Source organism: Tenrec ecaudatus, chromosome 4 (genome assembly GCF_050624435.1).
Source record: "Tenrec ecaudatus isolate mTenEca1 chromosome 4, mTenEca1.hap1, whole genome shotgun sequence".
NCBI lineage: Eukaryota > Metazoa > Chordata > Mammalia > Afrosoricida > Tenrecidae > Tenrec > Tenrec ecaudatus.
In genome coordinates this window covers 12417927-12443370 of record NC_134533.1, presented here as the reverse complement: position 1 = coordinate 12443370, position 25444 = coordinate 12417927, and the positions used below count along the sequence as shown (strand labels likewise).

The 25444-nt window shown below is 61.3% G+C and overlaps 1 protein-coding gene across 1 annotated transcript in view; it reads left to right on the top strand.

Moving 5' to 3' along the window:
• The window catches only part of DAGLA (diacylglycerol lipase alpha), a 57965-nt gene that overhangs the window by 20154 nt on the left and 12367 nt on the right, over positions 1-25444 (top strand). The window contains exons 2-9 of the mRNA XM_075545636.1: positions 15974-16112; positions 16298-16509; positions 17648-17749; positions 18106-18244; positions 21584-21671; positions 23363-23497; positions 23675-23752; positions 24845-24969. Coding sequence (XP_075401751.1) covers positions 16018-16112; positions 16298-16509; positions 17648-17749; positions 18106-18244; positions 21584-21671; positions 23363-23497; positions 23675-23752; positions 24845-24969 — 974 coding nt within the window. The 5' untranslated portion in view covers positions 15974-16017. The remainder of the gene's footprint in view (positions 1-15973; positions 16113-16297; positions 16510-17647; positions 17750-18105; positions 18245-21583; positions 21672-23362; positions 23498-23674; positions 23753-24844; positions 24970-25444) is intronic.

Below are 25444 nucleotides of genomic sequence, written 5' to 3'. Positions count from 1 at the left end.
CCTGGGGTCACGGGAATAGACAGGGCTGGATCTGGCACCCCAAAGAAGAGGGGGCCTCTTCGCTCTGCAGCTGGGACCCCAAGGAGTAGTCTAAGCTGGTCGGGCAGAGGGCCAGGCCCCTCCCCTCAAGTTCCCACCTATGTCCAGCCTGGAAGAATGTTCCCGGTGCCCTCAAGAGGGGACAAGTGAGGACGTGGGTAGCCTCAGGGCACCGCCTCAGGGTGTCCACCCTGCTCAGTGTTGTGGGCTCGCCGACTCATGGCTTCTGTCCAGTGGCCACTTGGTACCCATCTGACCACCTGTGAGGACGAATGAGCCTGCCCCGTGGCCAACACAAGGGCCCTGCACAGTCACTCAGGCCTGGGGACCCACAGCCTCCCCAGTGGGCATGGCTGCAGGAGGGGGAGACTGGCCCTTCCCATCCTGGCCCGGTCCCCCACCATAGCACCACCTCTTAGCTGGGGACACAGACAGGCATGGGAGACACCAAGTGCTGGCCTCCAGGGTGTGCCACTTGGCTATAAGTCACTGTGGCAGCCAGGCCCCACTGCTGGGGTGCTGGCCTGGGGACACACACCTGCAACTCCCTAGTTGGCCCCTGGAATCCCAGTGACCCCAGTATCGGCCCCGTGGCTAGCACTCCCTGTGACTGTTGGGACTGACCCCTGAGGCCGAGGCTCCCTTAAGATCATCAGCTCAGTGTTCACCCCCTTTCACAGGAATTGGGGCTGGAAGGGGTGTCCATTTGCCTGCATTCACGCTGAGCTGACCTCAGGCCCCCTTGCCCCTGCCACCCCCAATAGGCAGCGGAGGTGCTGAGAGACTGGTGCATGCTAATGCATAATTAATCCCACCTCGCTGCCCTCCCCCCCTCCCCGGACCTTTCTCTCTGAGGAGCTCTCAGCTCTTCCCAGACGTGATCTCATTTCTCTCCCGAGGCCCCGGAACTGCTGAGCGAGAGCAGTGCCTGATGCCTATGGGAAGGAGCCAGGGCCCAGAGACAAGACACCAGCATTCCCACTGCCCAGGCAGCGACTGGAAATAGTGGGTGGGTGCATGCATTGATAGATTGATGGGATAGTAGATGCATGGGTAGGAGTTTGGATGGATGGATGGATGGATAGAACGGGAAGTGGAAGGATGGGATAGGTTGGAAAATGGCTGAATAGGTAGATGGATAGCAGATCAATGGGATGATGAATGGATGGCATGGGTTGGTATATATATTGGATGGGTGGATGAGTGTACAGGTGGATGGATGGATGAATTGATGCTGTACATCGAATTATGTCCCCTAAAACTATGTGCTATAAATCCTACCTCCACACCTATGGTTATAATCTCATTTGGGAATGGGTAGTCTGTGTTACGCTACTGAGGCAGGACTGGTGTTGGGTGTGTCTTTTGAGATACGAAAAGAGATTGGACAGGCAAGTAAGAAGATGAGCTGGGGGAAGAGAGATGTTCAGGCCCAAGAAGATGGCCAGGAACGGAAGCTCAAAAGAGTCAAGGACCTCCCTCCAAACCAGAGAGAGAGAGAATGGCCTCCTTAGACCCTAAAGAGCCAGCACCCTGGGTTTGATCTAGCTTCCTAGCTGTGAGAAGTTAAATTGTTGCTATTTATGAAAGCCACTCCCTTGGTGTGTTTCTGCTACAGTAGCACTAGAGGACTATATCAGATGGAATGGTGGATGGCTGGCTGATTGACCAACAGATAAGATACCCCTCTTCTACTGTATGCAGTTCCCCAACTCCGCTCTGAGTTCTCCTCTGCCCGAGTTAAGGCCCCGCCACGTGCTCAAGTTTGTGGTCAGGTGTTAGTGGCAGGAAGAGTGAGCAGTTGAATATCTGGAAGGAGGGGGAAGCCTCAGGCCTCAACCGCATTCTCGGGGAACCTCAATCATGGGAGCAGAGCCCAGTGACTTCCTCAGAGCCAAGTATGGCCAAGTGATAGCCAGCTGCCCTTGATGCCCCCATCCTGTGGCTCCCAGGAGACTATACCACGTTTTTGGGGGCATTCAGGGGCCAAGAGAGGCAGGTGCCTGCCGGACTGATGGCCAGATCGCACAGTCAGGACTGGACTGTAGCGGCACTTTGGGGGCAATATACCAGTGAAGGCTTACCCTTGGGGTGCCCCAGTCCACTGGCCTCCTAGTGTACCCTCAGGGGCAGGAAAGCTGGGGTGCTGTCCAGGGCTCTGTATCTGTACCAGCGAGAGTGAGGTGGGAGCGGCCCCCTGAGGAGGGATGGCCTGGACTCCTGAAGACAGGACCACTTGGTGTCCCAGGAGAGAAGGCAGCACTGGTGTCTGTTGTCACGCCAAGTACACCCCCCTACCGACTGCACAGGTGCCCCTTCTGCCCACGCAGACGTGCAGACCTGTCAATGGTTGTCTCGGGCAATGGCCTCCCCTCTGTCCAGTTCCTTCTGCTACCACCATGCCTGCCATTTTGTCTCAGGCTGGGCCACACTCACCCTGACCCAGGGGTCCCCAGTGCTCCTGGGATAAGCTCGGGCGTGGAAAGCTGACCGTCACGGCCCTGAGGGGTGTGGGAGGGTGACTCTGCTGGCCTGTTCACCTCGGCCGGCCAGTCTTCGCTCTGCCTGCAGGAAGGTCATCCTGGCACTGCCAAGCGCTCGCCGTTGCTGTGTGTCCAGAGTCCATCTTGCCTTCGGGTCCGAGGCTCCGTGTGTGTGGACTGGCCCATGTGCCATTGCCCAAGTCCGCTGGTGGGAACTGGGCACTCTGCGTGATGTGCCGTATTGGTAGGGAGTGACCACATGCGTGGATTGAACCCGAGGAGATAGATGTCATCTGCTCCCACGCCCCCGGCAGACCTGAGGAGCTCTCCAAGGCCCCTCGCATAGCCAGCATCCCCCCGCTGGTGGGGGGCATCCGTGGAGCTTCCAGACTAAGACAGACAAGGAAGAAAGGGCTGGCCATCCACTTCCAACACCCTGCCAGCGAGGCCCTGTGGACCAGCCCATTTGCAACAGGGTCACCTGGAGTTGAAGCCTGCTGAACCGTGGACCGGCTCTAGGCCAGCGTGCCAACTTTTGCTCCTTAGAGCCTGGCCCCTACCCTGGAGAATCTGGGTTGCCTGGGCCCAGCCTAGACCACCTACCTGTGCGGGGGCGCTGTCCCCCTGCCTTGGGCTCCCCGGTCTGCAGCCGGGACCTTCTAGACCCATGGGATGGAGACCAGCCTCCAGGAAGGCGCTACTGACAGCCTGGGTGTTGTCCTTCATGCTCAAGTAGAGTTCCTCCTGAGGGGGCTTCCAGGGCACAGACGAGTTTAGAAACCAGGTCGAACACAGATTCCTTAGGGCCTTGGGGACTGAGCGGTGGCGGGGGAGGGGACACGGGACCTGGAGGCTCTGGACCCTGGGAGAGAGTGGGAGGCCGCTGCAGCAGCGGGCACTGCGACCCAGCAGCAGCAGCTTGGAGGTCCAGTCTCTGACCTCCAGGGACGTGTGTCCCCAGGGACCTTCTTCATGAATTCACCAGGAGGGTGTGTCAGTGTGCCGCTGGCCAGTGATGACACTGAAGGCTTAGAAAGCTGCGCTGTCCTCAGTGCTGGGGTTCCCCCAGCCCCAGCCCTGGCCCTGTGAGTTCCTGGTGAGAGGTGGCCAGGCCACTAAGATGTCCTGGTCAGATGGAGAACAGGTGGGGAGGGGTGGCTGGGAGGCTTCCGAGCCCCACGATTCTAGGTCACCTCCCAAAACACCAGAAACGGGAGTGGTATTTATAGCAGCTGGCGGCCACCGGGGGTGGAGAAGTCCGCACAGCGGTGACGCAGGCCAACACCATCCCATTCTCCCCACCCCCACCCCCGCCATCCTTGCTGAGATGAGTAGTGGGGGCCGAGCCGGCAGAGGCAGCTCAGCATTTGTCGCACTGCCTCTCAGCCCCTAAGAGCACCGGTGAAGTGCCACCCTGCCAGGGAGGGCCTGGTCCTTAGCCATCTTGCCAGGACTTTGGCCCCAGGTGAGCATCCCATTAGCACTCGGTGCACTCAGCTGTCACCGTCAAAGACTCAGGCCTGGGGGTTCCAGCGGCTTCCCCGACCTCCCTCCCCCAGGCGGGCGACAGTTAAGTGGCGGTTCACAGTCACCCCCCCCCCCTCCGGTGGTCTGAGGTGAGACCTTGCCAAACGCCTGCTGCCTCCCTTCCTGGAGACACGATGCCCTCGCTGCCTCTTCACCGAAGGGCATCCACCCAGTTGGCTGCTCACCAGGGCTGTGGCCAGCACGTGGCCTCAGCCCCACTCCTGCCCCACTCAGGGAGCATCCAGGAGCAGAGTCTTCCCCAACACATGTGCACACACACACACACACACACACACACACCACCCACCTCCACCACCACCACCACCACCACCCCCACACACACCCCACCCCCAGGAGCGAAGTGCTGGGGAGCACTGGAGTCCGAGTCCTGGTCCCTGCTGGCACAGTGGAGTTGCCGCCAGCTCGTGGCGACCTCACCCTGCACCACAGGTTGGCATGCTGCCCTGCCCCACAACCTCCTTGTGACAGTCATGACCTCCATGTAAGACATCTCGCTTGTCCCCCTTGCTCCGGTCAACTGCCCACCTAGCAGCACATCCTCTCCTGGCCACCGGTGTGTGCAAAGTAAGAATGAGACCCCTCAGGACGGGCCGTCCCTTCTCCCACGACATATTTACTTACTCCACACCCTGTGGGTGCGTTCTCCCTCCCAGCGCCTCTCTCCTAGCCCCACCCACACCTGACCTGCGGAAGAGCAGTGGAAAAGACCTGCTTGGGCTCAGGTGCACCTTCATTGTCCACCAGGCACCTTGGCTGTTTCAAACATTAGAGACATCTGGTGGCATCGTGGGTTCCACATCAGGCTGTTAACCACAAGGCCGGCAGTTCAAACCCCACCCCACCCCCAGCCTCTGCTTGGAAGAACCTTGAGGCTTTCTGCTCCCATAAAGATTGACGGTCTCGCAAACCCCCAGGGATCACTTGGCTGAGCCAGGAGGGACTCATGGGTCGTGAGTTTGAGCTATGTGCTGTCCTGGTGTCTCAGCTCTACGTGGGTGGCTTGGGCGAACAGAAGTAGGTTTTCTCGCCTGCTGGGAGGCCACAGCCTGAATTCAGGCCACCGGTTCTGGGGAAAGATCCTTCTTGGGGCTCCTGCAGCCCTTTGTTTCTCTGACGCCTTGTTGGTCCCCACGTGCAATCTCCCTTTGCGGAGTTTGTTCTGTTTGCTCTGTGCTGTTGGACAGCACCCAGAGGCATCTGACTGGTGCCACACCGGCACCGCACGGAGGCCGGAGTTGCGGCTGGTGGAGGACTTTGGGGCCCCTGGTTGGAGTGTGCACCTCATGTAAAGGTCGTGTTAGCCTTGATGGTCTTCCGAGAAAGCACTTGATTTCGTTAGACGTCTGTGTCCCAGTCACTCATGTGCCTGAGCCTTTCTCTGTGCCTGGCCGGCTCCTAACTCGACGTCTCCCCAGTCCTTTGCTCTCCCGCCCGGTCTCCCATCGCACAGGGCCATGGGAAAGAGGTGGGCTGGAAGCAGGCTGTCACCCCACGGGCCTTGGGAAGCCTGAGAGAGAACTGAAGCAGGGCCAGGGCCAGGAAGGGAGCAGGCCGGGCACCAGGACGAGTGGTCGGGCTGGGAGACGCAGCCAGGCCACCCTTGCAAGTTGTTCACAAGACGCCCAGGGACGGGCCTGCCTTGCGCTTGGGGTTATCGCTGGATCCTTGAGTGGGTTTGGAGGAAGCTAGATGCTCAGCAGGTCTTGGTTCAGATGGCACCGCCTGCCACTCATCCCATGACCGTTCTGGCAGGGACTGCTATCCCCCTGCCCTAGGTCCCTGATCCGTGCCAGAGTCTGCAGACCTGAGGTGAAGCCCGCTGTTGGCACCAGGACCCCTGCCCGCCCCCCACCCCCACCAACCACCCCACCACCCAAGCATTGGAGGACAAGACAGGACATCCTTTGACCTCATCTCGTCTGCCCCTCATTCTGGGACGTAGCTGGCACCTGGGTTGGGCTTTGGAGGTCAGGGCACAGGACTTGTTGGATGAACTGGCCTTGACCCCAAAGCAGAGGGTCTTCTGAGGTCCCACCCACTGCCTGGGGGGGCCTGTCATAATTTGTGCTTCAGTCCAGCTTAAATGTTCGTTGGTGTTCCGGGGTTGGGCAGAAGAAGTTCCCACCCCCAAGCTCCTGGCCAGAGTTCTCTGTGGCCTTTGGCCTCCTGGTTCAGGCAAAGGGAAGGGGGCAGGTGAGATGCTCTCACTAGCTTTGGCACCCACCTGGAGCCTCAGGATGCCCCCTGCCCCACAACAGCAGGTAACTGTCAGGGCCTATGGACCAGAGAGCTCAATCCTCCACCCCACCCCCCAAATAAAACAACCCAGCTGCCGCCCAGCCCCATCCACTCACGCTTGAATTGCACCCAGGAGAACGTTCCAGGATGTGGCCTCTTTGCCGATGAAGACAGATCGCCAGGCCTTTCTTCTGATGCACCCCAAGTAGGTCCTTGCCGCCGACCTTGTGGTCAGTACCCACTTCAGTCCCATGGTCGGGTGTCACTGCCCCATATGTGTTCTGTAAAGCAGCTGGTGTTTTAAAAACTGCTGGCACTGCTGGTTGGCAGTCCCTCTGGCATCCCTCGGCACTTCGGGGCCTGCTCAGCCTGCCCAGTGGCTTCCACACCAGTCTTGAGCACTGAGCTTAATTTGTGTACACAGTCTTTCCTGGTCCCCTGCTCTATCAAACCAGAAAGGCTTCTAGGATTGACAGGGGCCCCCTCAGGCCTGCCCACAACACCCTACCCCGCACCTCCTCATGAGGGAGCCCCTAAGGGAGTGGCTCTCAACCTTCCTGACGCCACAACCCTTTCATACAGTTCCTCATGTGGTGGTGACCCGCCCCCCCAACCATAAAACTATTTCCATCGCTACTTCACCACTGTCATTTTGCTACTGTGATGAATCAGACAACCCTTGTAAAAGGGGTTGCAACCCACAGGTTGAGAACCACTGCCTGAAGGGCTTCTGGAAACCTCAACTTGGAGAGCACTGACCCCCCCTTTTGAACAGAGGGGAGGGGACCTATTGTGCATTGCTGATTGATGGGAGGTGCCACACCGCCCACACGCAGGCCAGGGGTCCTCTCCAGGTCAGGGTGTCAGCCCCACCTGTGACACCGGGTGTCTGTGGGCAGGGGTCCCGTAAATTGAGTGCCCATGGGCAGGGGTGCTGGCCCTTCCTGTGACGTGAGCCACTCTGCAGACCGCCTCCCCTGGGAAGGAGCTCACGTTACGCGGTCACTCGATCTCTGCTGCCCCAGCGATGCCCAGGGCATGGCCAGAGTGCAACCCAATCCCCGAGCGCAGGGTTGTGCCCTAGATGGCTGTACTGCCCGGGGAACTGGCCCTTTGCGGAGCCAGACCCCCACGCAGCTCATGGCAGCAGGAGGTCCTGATGGGCCCTGGCCAGCGTGTCCCCAGGCCCAGCCCGCAGCCTGAGGTGGCGGCACAGGGTACGCAGGTGGCTGGGTGGAGGTGGGGGTGTGTGTGAGGGGAGGTGTCAGGCTAGGTGTGCCCACTTAGCATCCTCATTAGCGGCCTCATTAGGGGGCTCCCTGGCAGAGCCAAGGTGCTAATTCCTCTCAGGTGCTGGCAGCGCCCTCGCGCAGTCTCCTCTGGAGGAAGCCTGAGAGCAGGCCCGGCGCCCAGGAGCGGCCGGCAGGTGGCTCCCAAGGAGGGCAGCACGTCAGGCACGTGCCCACAGCCGGAGCATATGGGCACAGAGGGCAGGCACCCGGAACCTGAGCTGGGGAGGGACCTGCCATTGACAGGCAGAGCTGGGTCCCCATCTGCCCCCTGGGAGGGCCGTCCCATCTCTCTGCTGCATGGTGGGTGGAACGGGCAGAGTGCCCAGCAGCCTCAGAGTAGAGCAGGCGGGCTCAGGCAGGCCTCCCCGCCCCCCAGCTCGGGAAGCGAGGCTGGGAATTTTGTAGGTTGGTGGAGTGAGGGCAGGCGTGGACCCACCTGGCCTTCTGTTTGGGAGATGGACCCGGGCCTTGCCTTGCCAAACTGTGGGGACAGGGGACGAGGGAGGTGGGTGGGGGCAGTGCTGTGCATGCGTACTCAAGAGAGTAATGATGGGACAGCTGGCTTGTCCTGTGTGCCGAACACCTCAAATACACTCCCTGCTCAGTCTTTGTGACAAACTGAGCAGCAGGTGCCTGCAGAGGCTCAGAGTGACACGCACCGGCGGCTCGAAGGGGCAGAAGTAAGATTCACACCTGGGGCTGCCCTGTTCCAGAGCCAGGGGCAGGCAGCTGGGGAGGTCAGCACTGGATGGCCACCTTCCAGACCCAGACTCCCCGGGAGCACAGACTCCCAAAGCAGTGGGAGGGTGGGGGTGATGATGGGTGGATCCCTGGGGCTCCTCACCAAACCAGGGGGTGCTCGCCTGCCCCCCTCCACCCAGCTGCCCACAGAGAGAGTGAGGGACCAGCACCGATGACCTCCCTGCAGGCTATTGGGCTCCGAGGTCAGGCTGGGACAAGAGCTCGTTGTCGTTCTTGGAAAAATAGTCTCCAAGGAAGAATCCCGAACAAAACAACCTCCACCCCCCAATGTGTCCACAACCAGGGGGCCCAGGCTTGAGTGAGTCCTGGCCTCAAACGCCAGGGACAGAGCCGTGCAAGGGTGGGTGGGGGGGAGCGAGCAGGGGGGACCCACCCCCCCTCACTTCTTCCTCTTGCCCCCTCTCGCCCCAGCAGCCAGCCGTGCTCCCGAACAACCAGCAGGAAACGGAAAGGCCCGATTGATTCCCAGGGAGCTGGCCAGTGTTAGTGACAGGGCCGGTGGCAGATGGCAAATTCTGTTGGCTGCAGACAAGAGGAAAATAATTAGCGTGAGAACGAGAAGCTGGAGCCTGGTGATAAACGGAGCGCTGACGGGGGGGGGGGGGGGGGGGGGGGGGGGGCCGAGGGCATGGGCTCCAGAGCCTCTCCTGCCTAGCTCTATGACTGCGCACTGGGCGACCTCAGGCACGTCACCTAACCTCTCTGGGCTTCCTCCCGGGCCAAACGGAGACCAGGTTAGCCCTGACCTCACGGGTCATCAGAAGGGTGAACCCACCCAGGGGTACTTGGCTGAGTCCACGCCCAACTAGAAGGCAGTGAGCTTGGCTTGCCTTTCATGTGCAAACCGCTTGCCACAGCCCCTGGCATGCCGTGAAATGCCCTCTAGGAAATGAAAACGAACCCCCAGTGGCCGGGGCCCCTCCTTCCCCCGTTGTCCCCTGACCTCTGTGCCCAGTTCCAGGATCCGCCTTCTTTCCACAAGCAGGGAGAACCCAGCAGCCTGGCCACTCACTCACCAGAGGCCTTTGACAAGGTTGCTTCACTTGTTGGAGCCTCTGTTACCCAGTCTGTGGCGTGGAAACACAGCCAGACTCACTCCACAGGGCTGTAGCGGGCCATGAAGGAGCTGGCTCCCCAGGGCCCTTCCAGCCGGGAAGGTGTTAGTCTAAGAGTCTGGAGTGGGGGGGCACCCACCCCTGCCCAGGCTGCCACGGTTACACCCAGAGCAAGACCCCAGGCTTGGGCATGAGAGGCCAGCCTGTGCTGCAGCCTGACACCCACTGAACCTGGGCTCTGCCTTCTGCTCCAGCACAGCTGACGTGTGAAAAGTGACAACTTCCAGGCCCCGAACTCGGGCTGCACAGGATGGTGGTGCCCGCAGCCTGGCCCAGGCCTGCTTTCTCTATGGGCACCACCTCCCCTCCTGGGGCCCAGCCCTGGAGGGCTTACAGCCCCCCAGGGAAGGAGAAGGAGGGGATGGGAAGGCCGGGCTCTGGCTGGCAGTATGTGCCCAGGACTAGGGATTCAGACTGACCAGGCAGGGAGAGGCTTTCAAGTGACTCACAGAAACTGCTTGGAGCCCCCCTGTGCTTGTCCGCTTTGTGTGATCTTTGGCGAGGGCCCTTACATCCTCCTGCCTCGGTTTCTCATCTGCAAAGAGTACTCCTGGTGGCGCAGTGGTCACTCGTTGGGTTGCTGACCGCCAGGAGGGAGCTGAGGCTTTCTGCTCCCGTGAAGAGTCGCAGTCTCGGGAATCCGTAGAAGCAGTTCTTCCCTGCCCTCAGGGTCACTGTGTGTCCGAGTCGACCTGATGGCAGGGAGGGAGCGAGGGAAGGAGGACATGGGTGGGTGGTGCGGGAGGCAATGCAGAGTTCACTCGCTAGATGTTCCAGCCCAGTCAGGGTGCCTCGGAAGAAAGGTCTGACAGTCTCCCTCGGCATCAAGTGTCAGTCATTGAGAACCCTGGGCAGCACGTCCTGCTGTGCCATGCCAGGGGGGCGGGGGTGCTTTTATTTTTTGAAATAACCAGGGAGCAGCGGACGAGAAAAAATCCAGTGACATGTGAAGTGTCCCTGGCTCAGACCAGCCCTGGGCTCAGCTGTCCTCACCAGCGGAACCGGACAGGTCCCCTCGCTCTCCCACGTGCTGGTGTGTCTGCGAGTTTGTAGCCTAACGAACACCCGAAGTGTCTGTACAGACCTGGAGGCCCGCGCTTCCCAGCCACCTCAGCCTCACTCCCAAAGGGGGCATTTGACATAGGGCCCTGGGTTCAGACCAGACGCTTAACTGAACCCTGATCTTTCAACAGGCTCTGTGGCCTCTCTGAAGCCCAGTTAACTCACTGCCAGTGAGTTGATTCTGATTCCTAGCAACCCTGTAGAACAAGGTAATACTTCCCCTGAAGGTTTCCAAGACTAACTCTGTACAGGTGTAGAAAGCCTCATCTTTCTCCCACGGAATGGCTGGGGGTTTTGAACTGCTGACCTTGCAGTTAGCAGCCCAACCCAGGCCACCAGAGCTCCTGCAGCCTGCCGCTTCTCTGTAACACCAGGGCAGGAACAATCCAGGCCCCACAGAGGTCTGAGGGCTCGATGAGTCTTGACGTGAGAGCCCGAGACCCGGTAGGTAGATCAGAAATCCTCAGCTCAGGCCAAGACTGACTGGCAGCCAACCTCCACCCCTCGCCCTGGGGCCCCGGGGTCTCCCTGTGTTGATCCCTGCCTTCTGTTTGGCTGTCTCAGAAACCACTCAGAGCACTTAGCTAGCTCGGGGTTCAGCCACCCCAACCCCCCAGCCAACAGACAGCCAATCAGGCAAAAGGGGTGGCCCAGGCTGGGCCTCTGAGCCCTGCTAGGGACTGTCACTCACCCTTAGGCACCCCAGCCACATTCTCTGCACCCTGGCCCGGAGCCTAGCCAGGCCTTGCGTCCTGTATCACAGCAGAAGCAGGCAGACCACAAGGGCACCGCTGGCCTCTGGGTGGAGCCCCTCACAGTATGCACAGCCCTGTTGTCTGGGAGTCCCCGCCCCGTGGATGTGGGCGTCCTGGGCCCTCGAGACACCCAGGTCAGAAATGGTGCCCAGCTGCACGTTCTCCAGCCACCCATGCCCCTGATGACCTTGAGGTCTAATGTTAACTTCCTATCAGAGAGCCCTGATGGTAGCGTGGTCACACGTTCAGTTGCCAACCGCAAGGCCAGCCGTTCAAAACCTCCAGCCACACCTTGGGAGAAAGGGGAGGCTTTCTGCTCTGTCAAGAGCGACAATCTCAGAAACCCACTGGGGCCGCTCTACCCTGATGCTGCTCGGCTCGAGGGCAATATGTTTGTTTGTTTGTTGTTTTGGCAAGGCTTGTCCCTCAGGCTCGAGGTCACACTGTGCAGCAACCACCTCGAGCAAGGCACAGGTGGCTGAGGGACAGCTGGGAGAGAACCCCCAGTGAGGAGACTGAGGGGGCAGGTAGAGCAGGGGTTGGAGGGCTGGGGCCACCTGTGTGCCAGCCTGCTGGCTCCGGCAAGCCCATGGCTTCTCCCAGCAAGTGAGCGAGCCTCTGTGTCCCAGACCAAGAGGGGAGGCTGCCTGCTGGGTAGTTTCCCAGCCCTGGCCTCTGAGGACATTCCTGCACGAGGTGTGGACCTCACCACGCTCCCCACGCCTCTCCTCCGAGCCTCAAGCGCGGCCTGAGAACTTCATCACGCTGGCCAGTTTAACCCTCCCAGCTGTCCTGCTCTTGTCAGGCGTGGTGGTGCAGTGGATTACGATCACCTTGCTGACCCCTTGGTCAGCAGTGGAGAATTGCTAGCCAATCCTCAGGAGAAAGATCAGGCTTTCTGCTCCGGGAAAGAGTTAAAATCTCAGTATCCCTCCCCCCCACCCCCACCGCACTGCAGGGGCAGTTCCACCCTGTCCTGCTGGGTCGCTGCAAGTTGGCATCGCTGACCTCTCTGGGGGATGGGAGAACCCCCACGCACCGTCAACCCCCAAATGGGATGGGGCTCAGCTGGTTGTAGACCAGTCACCCATTCCAGGTGCCTTGTTAACAAAGCAGCCCCTTCTCACACAGTGCCCTTCCAGAGTCCTGGGTGGCCTGTCTCCCAGCTGACACTGCTGGAGGCCCCAAGGAGGGGAGGAAAGTGGTTCTCCCCCCCCCCTCCTCTGAGTGTCCAGGAGGAGGAGGGCTGGACCTGAGGCTGGAGGCAGAGAGCGAGGATGGTGAAGAGGGTGAAGGATCCCCTATCCCCAGTCCCTATGGAGCAGGTGTGGCAGGGCAGGGAGTAGGGCCAAGGCTGCCCGGAGGAGGGGGCCGAGACGAGCTGGGGTCGGCCAGCAGGCTGACTATATGCTCATGTGACCAGAGCCACATTGTGGGTGAGGGGCCTGTGAGCCCCAAAGGGAGCAGCAACCTGTTCCCCATGACAAGGCAAGCTGGGTGGGGGCTATCAGGGGGCCTTCAAGGGGGGGGGGCATTTTGACCAGCATGGAGCGATGAGTAGGATGTCTCTAGGCAAAGGAAGGAGGCTGAGCAAGAGCGGGAACCTTCCAGAAGTGTTTCTAGGAAGGGGAGGGGAGGAAGGCCTGGGCAGGCGAAGGTGGGTGGTCTCCAGCTAGAACCCACCATTGGAGCGTCCTGCACCAGGACTAAGGTGTGCTGGGGTTCAGAGAGGGCACGGCAGAGGCCCCAGGGTGCAGAGCAGGCAGGTGGTACCTACCGGGCCCTTGCCTTGCCACCTGCCTGAGCAGCTCCAGCTCCATCCTGAAGGTTGCAGGCGGCCTTGGATGGTTCTTCCAGCGGAAACTGCTGGAAGACAGTTTTTCAAATTTGAACAAGAACTCCAGGACTGGTTAGTACTAAGACCCAGGGCCTGGTTCGCCAGTAAGGGAATTGGGGGGCCTGGTGAGGGGGTAAGGGAGGCCTCCCCTCAGGGTCTCAAAAATCGTTTCATCCATGTGATGGGGACCCTGCTACCCTCGTGCCCCACCCATACCTGCCTGGGCTGGGGGCCCATCTAAGGGCACAGGGAACCCCACTGCACCACATCCCTGGGCCTCCTACTGGTGGGGGCAGCTGCAGCCCTGGTCTGGGGCACTCAGGCTACAGCACCCAGCCCTCCCCACCACTATTGTGGGGTTGAGCCCGGGACCGAAGGGAGGCCAGCAGGAGCGGCTTTGTGGGGGTGTCAGACCAGGAAGTAGCTTCTGCCCCCTCCTTCTGATACATTTCCTCCCGATGAAATCACACCCCGCAGCCCGGGGAACAGACCCCCATTGTGAGGGGCTGGGGTCTCGAGAGAAAGGCTGTCTTTCAGGCCCTCGCAAGCAGCAGCCTGAGATTGATGTGTGCACCAAGAACTGCCCTAGGCTGCGGCCAGGCCTGGCCACCCCGCCCCAGCCATGACCTGCTGGTGACCAGGCGGTGGGGAGGCTTCACCTGGGGCTTCAGTGCACCCCCGCCTCCCCTGCTCCCAGCTCTGACAGCCAGCATGGTCGCAACCCCTGGGGTTCCCTCGCTGACTCTCCAGGACCGCAGGGGAGCCGGGCTAGCCCCATTGCACAGATGAAGAAACTGAGGCAGTCCTCGTAAGTCCCCTAAGCCGCAGGGCTAGTGTTCCACCCCTGGGACTCTGCAGGGTGGGCTGGCCATGATGCAGAAGGAGCCATGTGAGCTGGGTGGGCTCTGCTGTTAGCTCTGGTAAGCCCCCCACCGCACCCCCCTCACCAGTCAAGGACAGAGCTCTGCCTGCCGCCACCCACCTACTACCCCACCTGGGCCTGGGGCCTGGGGCCTGGGGCAGGCTCTCCTCACTCCTTCCAGCCGAGGGAAGGGCTGCCTGGCGGCTGGAGCACCAGACAGCCAAGGGGCTGGGATGTGAGTGTGAAGGGGTTTGGTATAGGTTAAGAGATCCTTAGCTATGCTGGAGGGGTGCAGCCTGGGGCAGGGGAGCTCTGAGTGTCTGGGAGGACATTTCACAGGGTATACCTGCAGATGAGACATTCTGGGTTATGGACAGGGGGTTCCATGGATGGTCCTGTGCCCTGGGGCCCCTGGTAAGGGAGAGCAGGTGCAGAGCAGTGTGTGTGGTACCTGCTGGGACCATGAGGCCGACCGCCTCTACCTTACCAGGTGGGCGAGGGAAGGGGGCATCCCCAGCTCTGTCTTGCCCCTGCCCCCCTGCCATTAGGAACTCAGAAGCTTATAGTCGGCTGCTGGTCAGGGCCCGTCCCCTCCAGCCTCTGTCCCTACCTCTGGCCGGTGGGCCAGCCTTCTCCGCTCCCCAGTAGCTGCGCTCAACAAGAGTGGGTGATGTCACTTCCTGAGGGAGGGGGGAGGGGCAGACATGACCCCGCCACTGGCTCCCGCCCACCAGGCTGGCCAGCAGCTCTCAGACTGGGCTGCAGGCATAGCCACACGGACAGGAGCCCCCTCAGCAGCAGACATGCTGCCCAGCCACCTCGGGGGCCCCACACCCTTGCGTCCTCCCCGAGGTCATGCCCTCTGGCCCAGCAAAACTTGGCCACTTCCTTCCCTCCTGGGACACATGTCCTTCCCAGAGCAATCTCCAGGGAACAAAGGAGCTGCCCCCACCCCAGGACCAGGTGTCATGTAAGCTTCTGGTGGCCTGGGGGCAGGGGAGGGGCAGCCCCCCCACCTGCAGCAGGGCTGCCCAAGAGCTCAGTGAGACCACCACTCAGTGGAGAAACCCAGCCCAGCTTCCTTCATCCCTGGATCCTGTGTGTCCATGTCCTACCCAGGTGGAGGTAAGAGGTAGGGCTCCCTATTGCCCTCCCAGCAGTTGGGACCTAGGGTCCCCAACCCTTCCTCCTGGCCCCTACTTTGACCAGGTTCTTCCGGCTCCGGGGCAGTGCGATGGCAGGGGAGCTTCTCTACATCATGAGGGGGAGCAAGGAGGCTTTGACAAAACCAGACCTGGGGCCTCATGCTGTCAGTCTCTGCTGAGGGTGGGCCCACCACCTCCACAGCCCTACCTGCCCTGGTGCCCACTCTCCCAGGGCAGGTAGGGCTTCAACCTCCCACCTGCCCCAAGAGGACCGTGTGTATTGGCCAGGTCTTGTGCAGGGGTACTGGGGGCCTAGGGGTCGGGGGCACTGACTCCACAGAGGAGGCACTGAGTCTGTAACAGGGCCAGGAAGTTACTGGGGTCACTCCAGCTGGAAGCTGGTCTTGGTGCCAGCCTTGAGGGCAGGAGACCCCAGGGTAAGGCAGATGGCTTGGGTTGGCCTGCTGAGGTCCATGGTGTTGGCTCTGGGTAGAGAGAGTGGGAGGGGTGCTGCCCAGAGATGGGTCATCATTTCCTAGGGCCTAGAAACCCCTGGGACCTGGTGGTATCATGGTTATGAGTTGGGCTGAAAACCACAAGGTCAGCCATTCCAAACCACCAGCCGCTCCCCAGGAGAAAGAGGAGTCAAAGAGTTACAGTCTCAGAAACCCACAGGGGCAGTTCTGCCCTGTCCTGTAGGGTCACTGCCAGTCAGCATTGACCCGATGGCAGGGAGTTGGGTTTGGAGCCTCCTAGGACTTGTGGTGCTGGTGGCCCTGGGCCTGGCCCTGCTGTGCAGCTGGCGCGCAGCTGCAGACCCCTCTGTCCCCTCCAGGAGGTGAGCCCCAGGCCCGCTGAGCCTCCGCCGAGCCGCCAGCCATGCCTGGGATCGTGGTGTTCCGGCGGCGCTGGTCTGTGGGCAGCGATGACCTCGTCCTGCCAGCCATCTTCCTCTTCCTCCTGCACACGACCTGGTAAGCCTGGGGCTTCCTGCCCCCAGTCTCTGTCCCTAGTCTCCTCCCCCAGCAGTGGCAACCTAGGCAGGCTGCTGCCACCTGGAGCTCCTGCCCTGGCCACCCAGCCATCAGAGCCAGGGAAGAATCTGGTGGGGAGGCACGGCCGGCGTGTGCCCGCCGTAGCACACGGTGTCCCCCTGCAGGTTCGTGATCCTGTCTGTGGTGCTCTTCGGCCTGGTCTACAACCCCCACGAGGCCTGCTCCCTGAACCTGGTGGACCACGGCCGGGGCTACCTGGGCATCCTGCTGAGCTGCATGATCGCCGAGATGGCCATCATCTGGCTGAGCATGCGCGGCGGCATCCTCTACACGGAGCCGCGCGACTCCATGCAGTACGTGCTCTACGTGCGCCTGGGTAAGGGCCCCAGCGCGTGCGCCCCTGCACTCCGCACCCTCGGGGACCGCCCGCCCGCTTGCCCACACGCAGCCCCACCCTGTCTTTATAAATAAAGTTTGGTTGCAATGTGCTCCTTTATTCCTGTATTGTCCCGGGTCCTGCCAACCCTGGAGGCAGGACCACCTGTACAGAGAGAGTCTGCTGGGACCCAGGTGTGGCACATGCGCAGCTGAAGGGTGGGGGAGTGGGCGGGGCTTCAGCTGTCCCATGATACTGCCCAGGACAAGCCCGCCTTTCCCAGGAGACCCAGCCCTCCCTCTGCTGGGCTCCAGCCCCAGCTTGGGCTGAGCATGACCACTCCTGGTCACTGAGCAAACATCTGCGCTGCCCTCCCCTGGTTCCTGCCTAGTCTTCTCGCCAGGGAGCGATGCTCTCACTCAGTTGACAGCGACAGCGGGGGAAACCGGGGCCCAGAGAGGTTAGCCTGTTCCCTCAGGTAGCACAGCGAGGCCCACTGGGTGGTTTGGAGCTGGAATGTGAACCTAGGACCTAGGCCTCTGGCACCAGGACCTGTGCTGCTATGGCCACCCAGAGGCTATGGCCAGCGACTTCTCACCTGGTGCCCTGTCCCCTGCAGGGCACCAGGTCTCCTTCAGCGGCTTTGGCCCTGGCACAGTGAGCTGGCTCAGAGTGCGGACCTCGTAGCCAACACAGCCCCTGCCCCCTCCCTCTCCTCCCTCCTCCTCTCAATCCTCCCCCTTTTCCTTCCCCTCCCCACTACTCCCTCAGGTTCCAGAGACCCCTCCCTAGGAAATCAATCCTAGCTTCCATGCTTCCACGTCCACTCTCTCCTGCTCACACAAGCCTGCGACACCACCCCGCCACCCCATTTTACAGATGAGACCCCAAAGTCACACCAGACTGGCCCCGCTGGGTCCAAAGCTGAGTAGAATAAGGGTCACTCTCTGGGCTACCTTCCCAGGAGGTGGTGGGGCTGAGGGTGTGTTAGGCGGCTCGGGCACACCAGGCTGGTCAGCTAGCTCAAGGCAGTATGGGCGTGTGGGACCCTCCACCAGACCCTGGAGCAAGCGGGGCCGCCTCGAGCGCCCCCACCCGTACCCCAGCGCGAGCCCTCCCAGCCACCCGTCTCTTACAGCCATCCTGGTGATCGAGTTCATCTACGCCATCGTGGGCATCGTCTGGCTCACCCAGTACTACACCTCCTGCAACGACCTCACTGCCAAGAACGTCACCCTCGGTATGTCCGCGCCGCCCTGGGGTGGCCCACCAGAGCCCCTCCGTTGCCCTGCAGCCTGTGTCCTGCTCTGGGGCCTCTCCTCAGGACGGGCAGCTCCGGGACACCCACATCTCGGCCTTCCCTGTGCCGAGGGGAGCTAGGGGGCGGTGTGTGGCCAGAGCTTAGGATCCTCAGCTTGTGAGCCTGGGTCTTGGGCTTCAGCCAGGCACAGGTCGGGGCAGGGAGGCCTCTGGTCCCCTTCCGTCATCACGTTTAAGCACAACACCAGGGGCTACTATTGAGGGGGCTCGAGGTAGGGAGGGTGTGGGGGTACCCCCAACACCCTCGCCTCGCCCTCTCCCGTGCTCTCCCGACAGGGATGGTCGTCTGCAACTGGGTGGTCATCCTCAGCGTCTGCATCACCGTCCTCTGCGTCTTTGACCCCACGGGCCGCACCTTCGTCAAGCTGAGAGCCACCAAGAGGAGGCAGCGCAACCTGCGGACCTACAACCTCCGGTCAGTGGACGGTGTGCCCCGCCCCCGTGTCCTGGTCACCCCGTAAACGGCAGCCCCGCTCTTCAGCCTTGTCCTCCAGGACAGCGTCAGGGAACCCCGGCAGCGCTGAGAGCCCGTGCAGCGCACCCCACTCTGTGCTTTGCCCGCGGGAACTTACTGCAACTCCCGGAGCGGGCTGCAGCCACGTGCCCACAGAGAGGTTGGGTGTTTTGTCTGAGGCTGCACAGGCCTCCAGCACAGAGCACGGGGCCGCCAAGGTGGGGGGTGGGGCAGAGTATCACCAAACCCAAACCCTCACAGGAGAGCTATCCCAAGAGGGGTTCCAAGAATCTCCCCTTCACAGGAAGAGGCTGCCTCAGCTTTCGAACCATGGACCTTTCCGTTAGCAGCCGAGCAGTTAACTGCTGTGCCACCAGGGTGCCTATAAGGGGATGAAGAGGTTAATCAGGGAAGGCTTCCCAGAGAAGGCGGGCTTCCTTTTGCTCCGTGTTTTATAAAAGGAGCAACCTGAGGGCTGGCAGAGTGCTTGGAGGCCCGGTGCACGCTGATGTTAACTTGTCAGATCTCTGGCCCTTGATTCACGGGGCCCCGCCCACGGTGGAGTAAAACGCGCCCCCTGTCTGCACCATCCCCGAGGGCTGGGGGTGAGACCTCTGGGGGCCACGAGGATCCTTGGTGTTTTCATTGGCTGGTTCCCAGACGTCGATCGCCAGGCCTTCCTTGCTGGTCTTTCCGGTTCTGGAATCGACACTGAAACCTGTTCTGCTGACAAGCAGGCACATGGCGCCTGGGCAGACACTTGAACCCATGCCCCCCATTCATGCCCATGCAAGGCAAGACCACCACAGAGTGAACCCCCGCTGCACCAGGATACACACCCCTTTTGCCAACCCGGAGCGGTTGTGAGTCCCGGAAAGGGCGAGTCACCAGCCCCAAGTCCGTCCCATGGGTGAGGAGCGGAGCTGGCCCTCCCTCCAGCCCGGGCTGGGCTGCTCTCCGCCTGCCCTTCAGCCAGTGTGTCACTCACTTTCCACTCAGACCTTCCACGTCAGTACCTCCCGGCTGATGGGCCGGATTCAGCCACTCCCTGTCCCGGCAACCAGGCCTCGCAGCTCCAACCCACGTGCCTGCAGCCCCGCGCCTGCCACCACCCCCCTGTACGCCTTCTGCGGATGCACCCTTCTGACCTGGTTTATGGGCTCTGTGGGCCCTGGCGGGTGGGGGTGGGGGGGGAGGAGGGGTGGTTGGAATAACAAAAAAACCTTCCCTTTTTGTCTCTCGGTAATTACCTCTGGGGCCAGGGTGGCCTGCTGCAGTGGGGGTTGGTAGTTTCTGGTGGTCTAATTAGAATACTTTCTGAGACGGCTTTTGGCCTGGGCCTGGGGACGGGGCTGGCGGGGCGTGGGGGTGCAGCTGGACCCCCTCTCAGGCCATTCTCTGCTCTGAAGCCAACAAGGACATGTCCAGGCCAGCACTTTGCTGCTCTAGGGGTTCTCACGGCAGGGGGGAGTGGGGGGCACTAGGGTGCCAGTGGGGAGGCAGGCTGGAAGGCAGTTTTCATGTTGGGGAGTTTAGAAGTACCAAGCCCCTGGTCCCTTCTCCTCCTCCCAGTGAAATCTGAAGGGATGGCGGGAGTAGCGCCCATCACCACTCCCCGGGAACTTTGACCTTAGGCTGCAGCCAGTCCCAGGGCAGACAGGCGGACATCTTGGCCTTTCTGTCCAGATTTGGCGGGTGTTCCCCTTTCTGGGTCCTGGTAGCCTAACTAATTCACGTGGTCCAAACCTTCTCCCTCCAGCCAGCTTCCACAAACTCCTAGAGCCATCTGCCCCCTGGTGTGTAGCAGGGGTACTGCAGTACAGCAGGAAATGCCCCTTGACAGGGTGAAAGCCCTGTTAAGATTGAAGAGTCCAAGAACCCGGCTTAGCCAGGGGTCTGCCCCTTGGTTTTGACCATCACTGGTTTAGGATCTGTGAGGCTGCCCAGGTCCCCTAAGGGCTTGGCAGCTTCCCGAAACCTCAGTTCCCTGGGACTCTTGTTGTTCAACTTAATGTAATTTGCATTCAAAGCAAATTCGTTTTTCATTCGACAGTTTATCCCTGTTCATTTCCCAGCAAGGGTTGCAACCCCTCTGGGTGACAGCATACTCCCCACCTCCTTCTTTGGCTCCCCTTGTCCTCCAGCCTTCTCTCCTGTTCCTCCTGCCTGCCTGCCTGCCTCCCGTGTGTGGTTTGGGGGCACACGCTGTCCTCCTGGTCTCCCATGGTGGTTTGGACCCAGGAGGATGCTCCTCCCTGCTTCCGGGCAGAAAGTTGATCCTTGGGGGTGTGGGTCCCCTTTCAAACTTCAGGGGTCACAGCCTCAGGGGTTCTAACCATCTTTATCTCCCCCCACCCTCAAATCTGGTTGTTTTTACCAATTTTGAATTTTGTTACACATTTTTGTTTCCCGCCCTGCTTTCTACCCCCATCCTGATCAGAGTGGTAGTCGGGCACCCTCCAGTTCTTCTGATCTCAGGAGAGCGAGCCCCGGGGCTCTGGCCCAAGCCCTGCTGAGGCCCTGGGAGGCTCTGGCTTACCCTCTCACCCTGGTATCTAAAAGGAGTGTGGAGCCTGTCGGGGGGAGCAGGCAGGCTGGCCTGAGCTGCAAAGAGGGGCCAAAGGGCTCAAGAAGGAGGTCCCGCCTGTCCCTGCTGATGGACGCTAAGTGCCTGACTGCATTTGAGGGCCACCCTGGCCTGCCCCTGCTGACCACCCAGCATCAGACTCCCCAGGAGCCAGCGAGAGGGCATGGCCCTGAGAACCTCTTCAATTGGATGTTTACATTGTTTATGCTCAGCCCACAGACTTCTGGGCACCCAGCATTGAGGGCAGTGGGGGGCACCATGGAAGATCACTGGCCCACCATTCTGCCTCTGGGTCAAGGGGCCCCAGCCTCCTGGGAAACCTCTCCCCCCATCAGGGCAGCCAGACCTCTTGGGGCTGGAGTGAGAGTAGATGGGGACCAGGAGGGAGGCCTATGTAAAAGTGTGCATTCACATCGGGAACCGCTGCACCTCACTTGGCCTGGAACTTTCTCATAGGTCTAAGGACACCAGTCTCTCAGATGGGAAGCAGGTCTGTCTGAGGCCTGAGGCGGGCCCCATCAGCAGGAGCCCCCACCCCCCCTGCCCCAGGAGTGCCCCTGACCACCGACAGCAGGTCGCTGACTACCTGCCTGTGGCTAAGCCTGGGTCCCCTTCTCTCTCCAGCACCTCTGCGTTTGGTGGAGCCCCAAGTACAGGCTGCCCTGTGCGCCCCCCATCTTATCAACTACCAACCCCCCATATCCCTATTGCAGGCACCGCCTAGAGGAGGGCCAGGCCACCAGCTGGTCTCGCAGGCTCAAGGTGTTTCTCTGCTGCACGCGGACCAAGGACTCCCAATCAGTAAGTCCCAGGTCACTCCCCTGGTGGAGCCCCTGGGTGCCGTGGGGAAGGTGTCGGAGCCTGAGGAGGGCTGACCAAGGTCTCCAGATTGCAGGACAGCCATCCACCCGCTCTGCCAAGGGGATGGAAGCTCTGAAGGCCTGGCCTCGAATCCGTATAGGATCCCGAAACACTCAGAATTCAGGGCAGGCCAGAGGGAAGGGGAAGCAGTGTGTGTGCACACACGCGTACACAAGCCCACGCGTGCACGGGTGAAGGAGAGGGGTAAGCAGGGTCCTTCATCCTTGAGGTGGAGGGCTGTAGGCTGGCATGGGGGGCGGGAGGAGGGGGTTCTGGGATCATCCAGCCCACCTCATTTTACAGAGCAGGCTGAGGTGGCCTGCCTTGCTCAGCATCCCACAGCTAGTTAGTTAGTGCCAGAGCCAGTGGGCATGCGCCCCCTCCCCCCAGTGGTAGACCCAGGAAGACCAGGAGCCTTACAGTGAGTAGTTAAGTGAGAGAGCACCCCCCCCAAAATGAGTGAAGACACCCCACGCTCTCGGAGGGGTTACAGCCCCAGGCTGGGCCAGGCCTGCCAGGGAGAAGGGGTGGAGCACCCCCCTTGAAGGTGCAGACTGGGGTGCCAGGTCTACAGGGGCACACTGAGGTACTCGGGCACAGGCCAGGGTCAGTGTACAGGCCAGGCACACAGTCAGGAGTTCACATACAGGCTGGGCACCTGGGAACAAGGTCAGGGGTCAGTGTACAGGCAGAATGCTCTCCCCATTCCCCCACCACCACCCCCAGATTCTGACCAGAGCCTGGTTTCTAGCAGAGTCCAGCACCACGTTCAGCCAGAAGCTGAGTCCAGCCCTGGACACGTCTGGTTAGCTGGGTCATGCTTCTGACCTCAGTGTCGGTCCGGCCACATCCGTCGGGTCTTGGGCCACAGGCCTGGGCTGGGTCCGGCTCTCCTGGACCCTGTGGCCATTTGAGGAGGCAGCACAAATTCCAGGCACTTGGGGTGAAGGCCAGCAAGGGAGCCAGCCGCCCTGAACAGCTTCCCACCATGGCTTCCTCACAGGCAGGGTGGTGCCCAGGGCGCCTGGGGCCACAGACACATGGCTGTCCTGGGAGAAGTCATAGGGCCAATGGCCCTGAGATCACAGCCCTTCCCAGGCAACGCCTTGTGGTCACTGAGTGGCCTGCCATGAGGGTGGAGGACACTCAGTGGGGTGAGGGTAGTGGGCAGCAGGCAGCTCAGTCAGGGCTCTGTTTGTACATAAGAAAGCCAGGCCTTGACTCCTAGTGTCTGGGAGAAAGATGGGCTTTCTACTCCTATGGAGTGACAGGCTGGGAGACTCCCAGGCCTGTTCTCCCCTGCCCTACAGAGTCCTTCTGAGCCGGCATCAATTCAGAGCCAGATGGCAGTGAGTCTGGGTGTGTTTTTTTTTTCCAGCGGGGAGGAGGGATGGGGTGCAGAGAGAACAAGAAATGGCTCACGCCTGCTTCTGCACAGAGTGGACAGTGACTGAGTGCTGTAGGGACTCAGACGAGAGAAGAGACCACCCCCCGCCCTCCGCGGGGCAGGGCCTGAGGTTCCCAAGCCCAGGACAGGCCTGTGGGGCATCTCGGGCGGGGGAGGGGGGATTTAACACCTGCTGTCTTCCTCTCCTGCTCCCCCATCGCCTGCCCACCCCTGCATTTCCCAGGATGCCTACTCGGAAATCGCCTACCTCTTTGCGGAATTCTTCCGGGACCTGGACATCGTGCCCTCGGACATCATCGCCGGCCTGGTGCTGCTTCGGCAGAGGCAACGAGCCAAGCGAAATGCCGTGCTGGACGAGGTGGGTGGGGACGCTCCTGCCGCCCTTCCCAGCTGCCCCTCCCTCCTGGGGGTCTCAGCCCCACCCCCCGCCCCTGTTCCCCAGGACCAAGACAGTGGTGGCAGAGCCAGGAGCCATGTGCACCCCAGGCCTCTGGGGCCCGGGGAGCAACCCTGCCCTCACTGGGGTGCCTTGCAGGCCAACAACGACATCCTGGCCTTCCTGTCGGGGATGCCGGTGACCAGGAACACCAAGTACCTCGACCTGAAGAACTCGGTGAGCCGGGGTCCCTGTAGGGGTGTCCCTGCCTCCACCCCCCACCCACCCCGCCCCTGCCCTTCTCCTGGGTCTGCAGGCTGAGCTGCACTGGCGCTGCCAGGCCGCTGCCATGAGCAAAGGGCGGTGAGTGGGGGACCTTCTTTTCCGGCTGGGGCACCGGGGGAAGCTCCACCTCAGGCCGTGTGTGGCTGGCCGGGGAGTGACCGGAACTGGCCTCTCAGCGAATCGAGCTGACCTCCCTAAAAGAACCACCTCGGGGTGGGTGACCATGGCCCGTAAGGCCAGGGCCAGCCTGGACACCTCTGCCTCCCCTCCCACTCCCAGCGGCTGGCCTCCTCCACCCCAGGCCCCAGGAGGTAATTTCCTTTTCCTGAAGAGCAGACAAGGATCCCTTCCACCCTCCGGCCCTGAATTAAGGCACTACCGCTTTCCCTTCACAGATGACTAATCGCCCTCTTTAACTTTTACATCGCCCTCTTTAACTTTTACACGGTGACTAATTCCCTGTAAGTACAGGAGAGGCCTGCCATGCCCTAGGTCCCAGTGACCCCTCCCCTCCTCAGAGAGGGCAATCTCCAGTAGACCCAGCCTCTACCTGCCCCAGGGCCTTGACCACGCAAGTCAGCTGCATCTACCACCCCTGGGTCCCCAGAGTGATGAGCTGGGACCCAATGAGCCACTTGCCCCAGACCTCCAGCACCCAAGCCTTGCAAGGTTAAACACCCCCTCCCTGCAGCCTCCAGCCCGACCCTGTGGTTCAGGTGGCCTTCAGGCCCCCGCAGGCTAGTGTCACCACTCTAGTGGCTCTCCCTCCTCCCAGGAAAGTGGGCCAGGAATTGGATCCAGCAGAGCCCTAGGCCAGCTCCCACCCCACCCCCAAGAGGGTTCCTGCCCTGCCCTGCTGGCAGGGAGATAATTAAGGAAAGGCAATTATCAGCTGGAGGAGCAGAGGGCCCCTCTCCCAGGCAGGGCCACACCTGGAAGGGGCAGCATCCTGGTCCTTACAGCCCCGGCCCCCACCCCCCACCCTGGGCCCCAAGCAGGGAGGACAGCACATGGAAGCCTGCCCCGCCCCCTCCTGTCTTCCAGCAAGAGATGCTCCGGTACAAGGAGGTCTGCTACTACATGCTCTTCGCCCTGGCCGCCTACGGCTGGCCCATGTACCTGATGCGGAAGCCGGCCTGCGGCCTCTGCCAGCTGGCCCGCTCCTGCTCGTGAGTACCTGCTACCTGCCTCCTGGGGGTTCGGAGGAGGCACCGGGCCTCGCCCCAGACTGCAGACGTGGGGACTGGCGGCCTTGGGTCAGTCAGCCCAGGCCCAGTTTCTCCACCTGCTCCGTGGGGCATTGTGGAGAGGACACAGTGGGTAAGGACCTGCCTTTTGGAGGCCCACCCACAGTCAGAGGCCCTGTCCTCGTTCTCACGGGGGCCAAGGGCAGGTCAGACACACAGCTCCCCGGAGCGTCTGCCTCTGACTCTGGGCTTTGTGACTCTGCGCTGGGCCCACACAGGCTGAAAGGAGGCCGGCTCCTGGGCTCCTGACACCTGTCAGGGCTGGCGGCCACTTCCGTCCCCACTGCCTCTGCCCCTTCCCCAGCACCGGCACCTCAGCAAGCAGCCACCTTCTGTCTGGGCTAGGGCTTCAAAACAGCTCATTCCAGCCGCACCACTCCCTATCCCCCACCTCGGG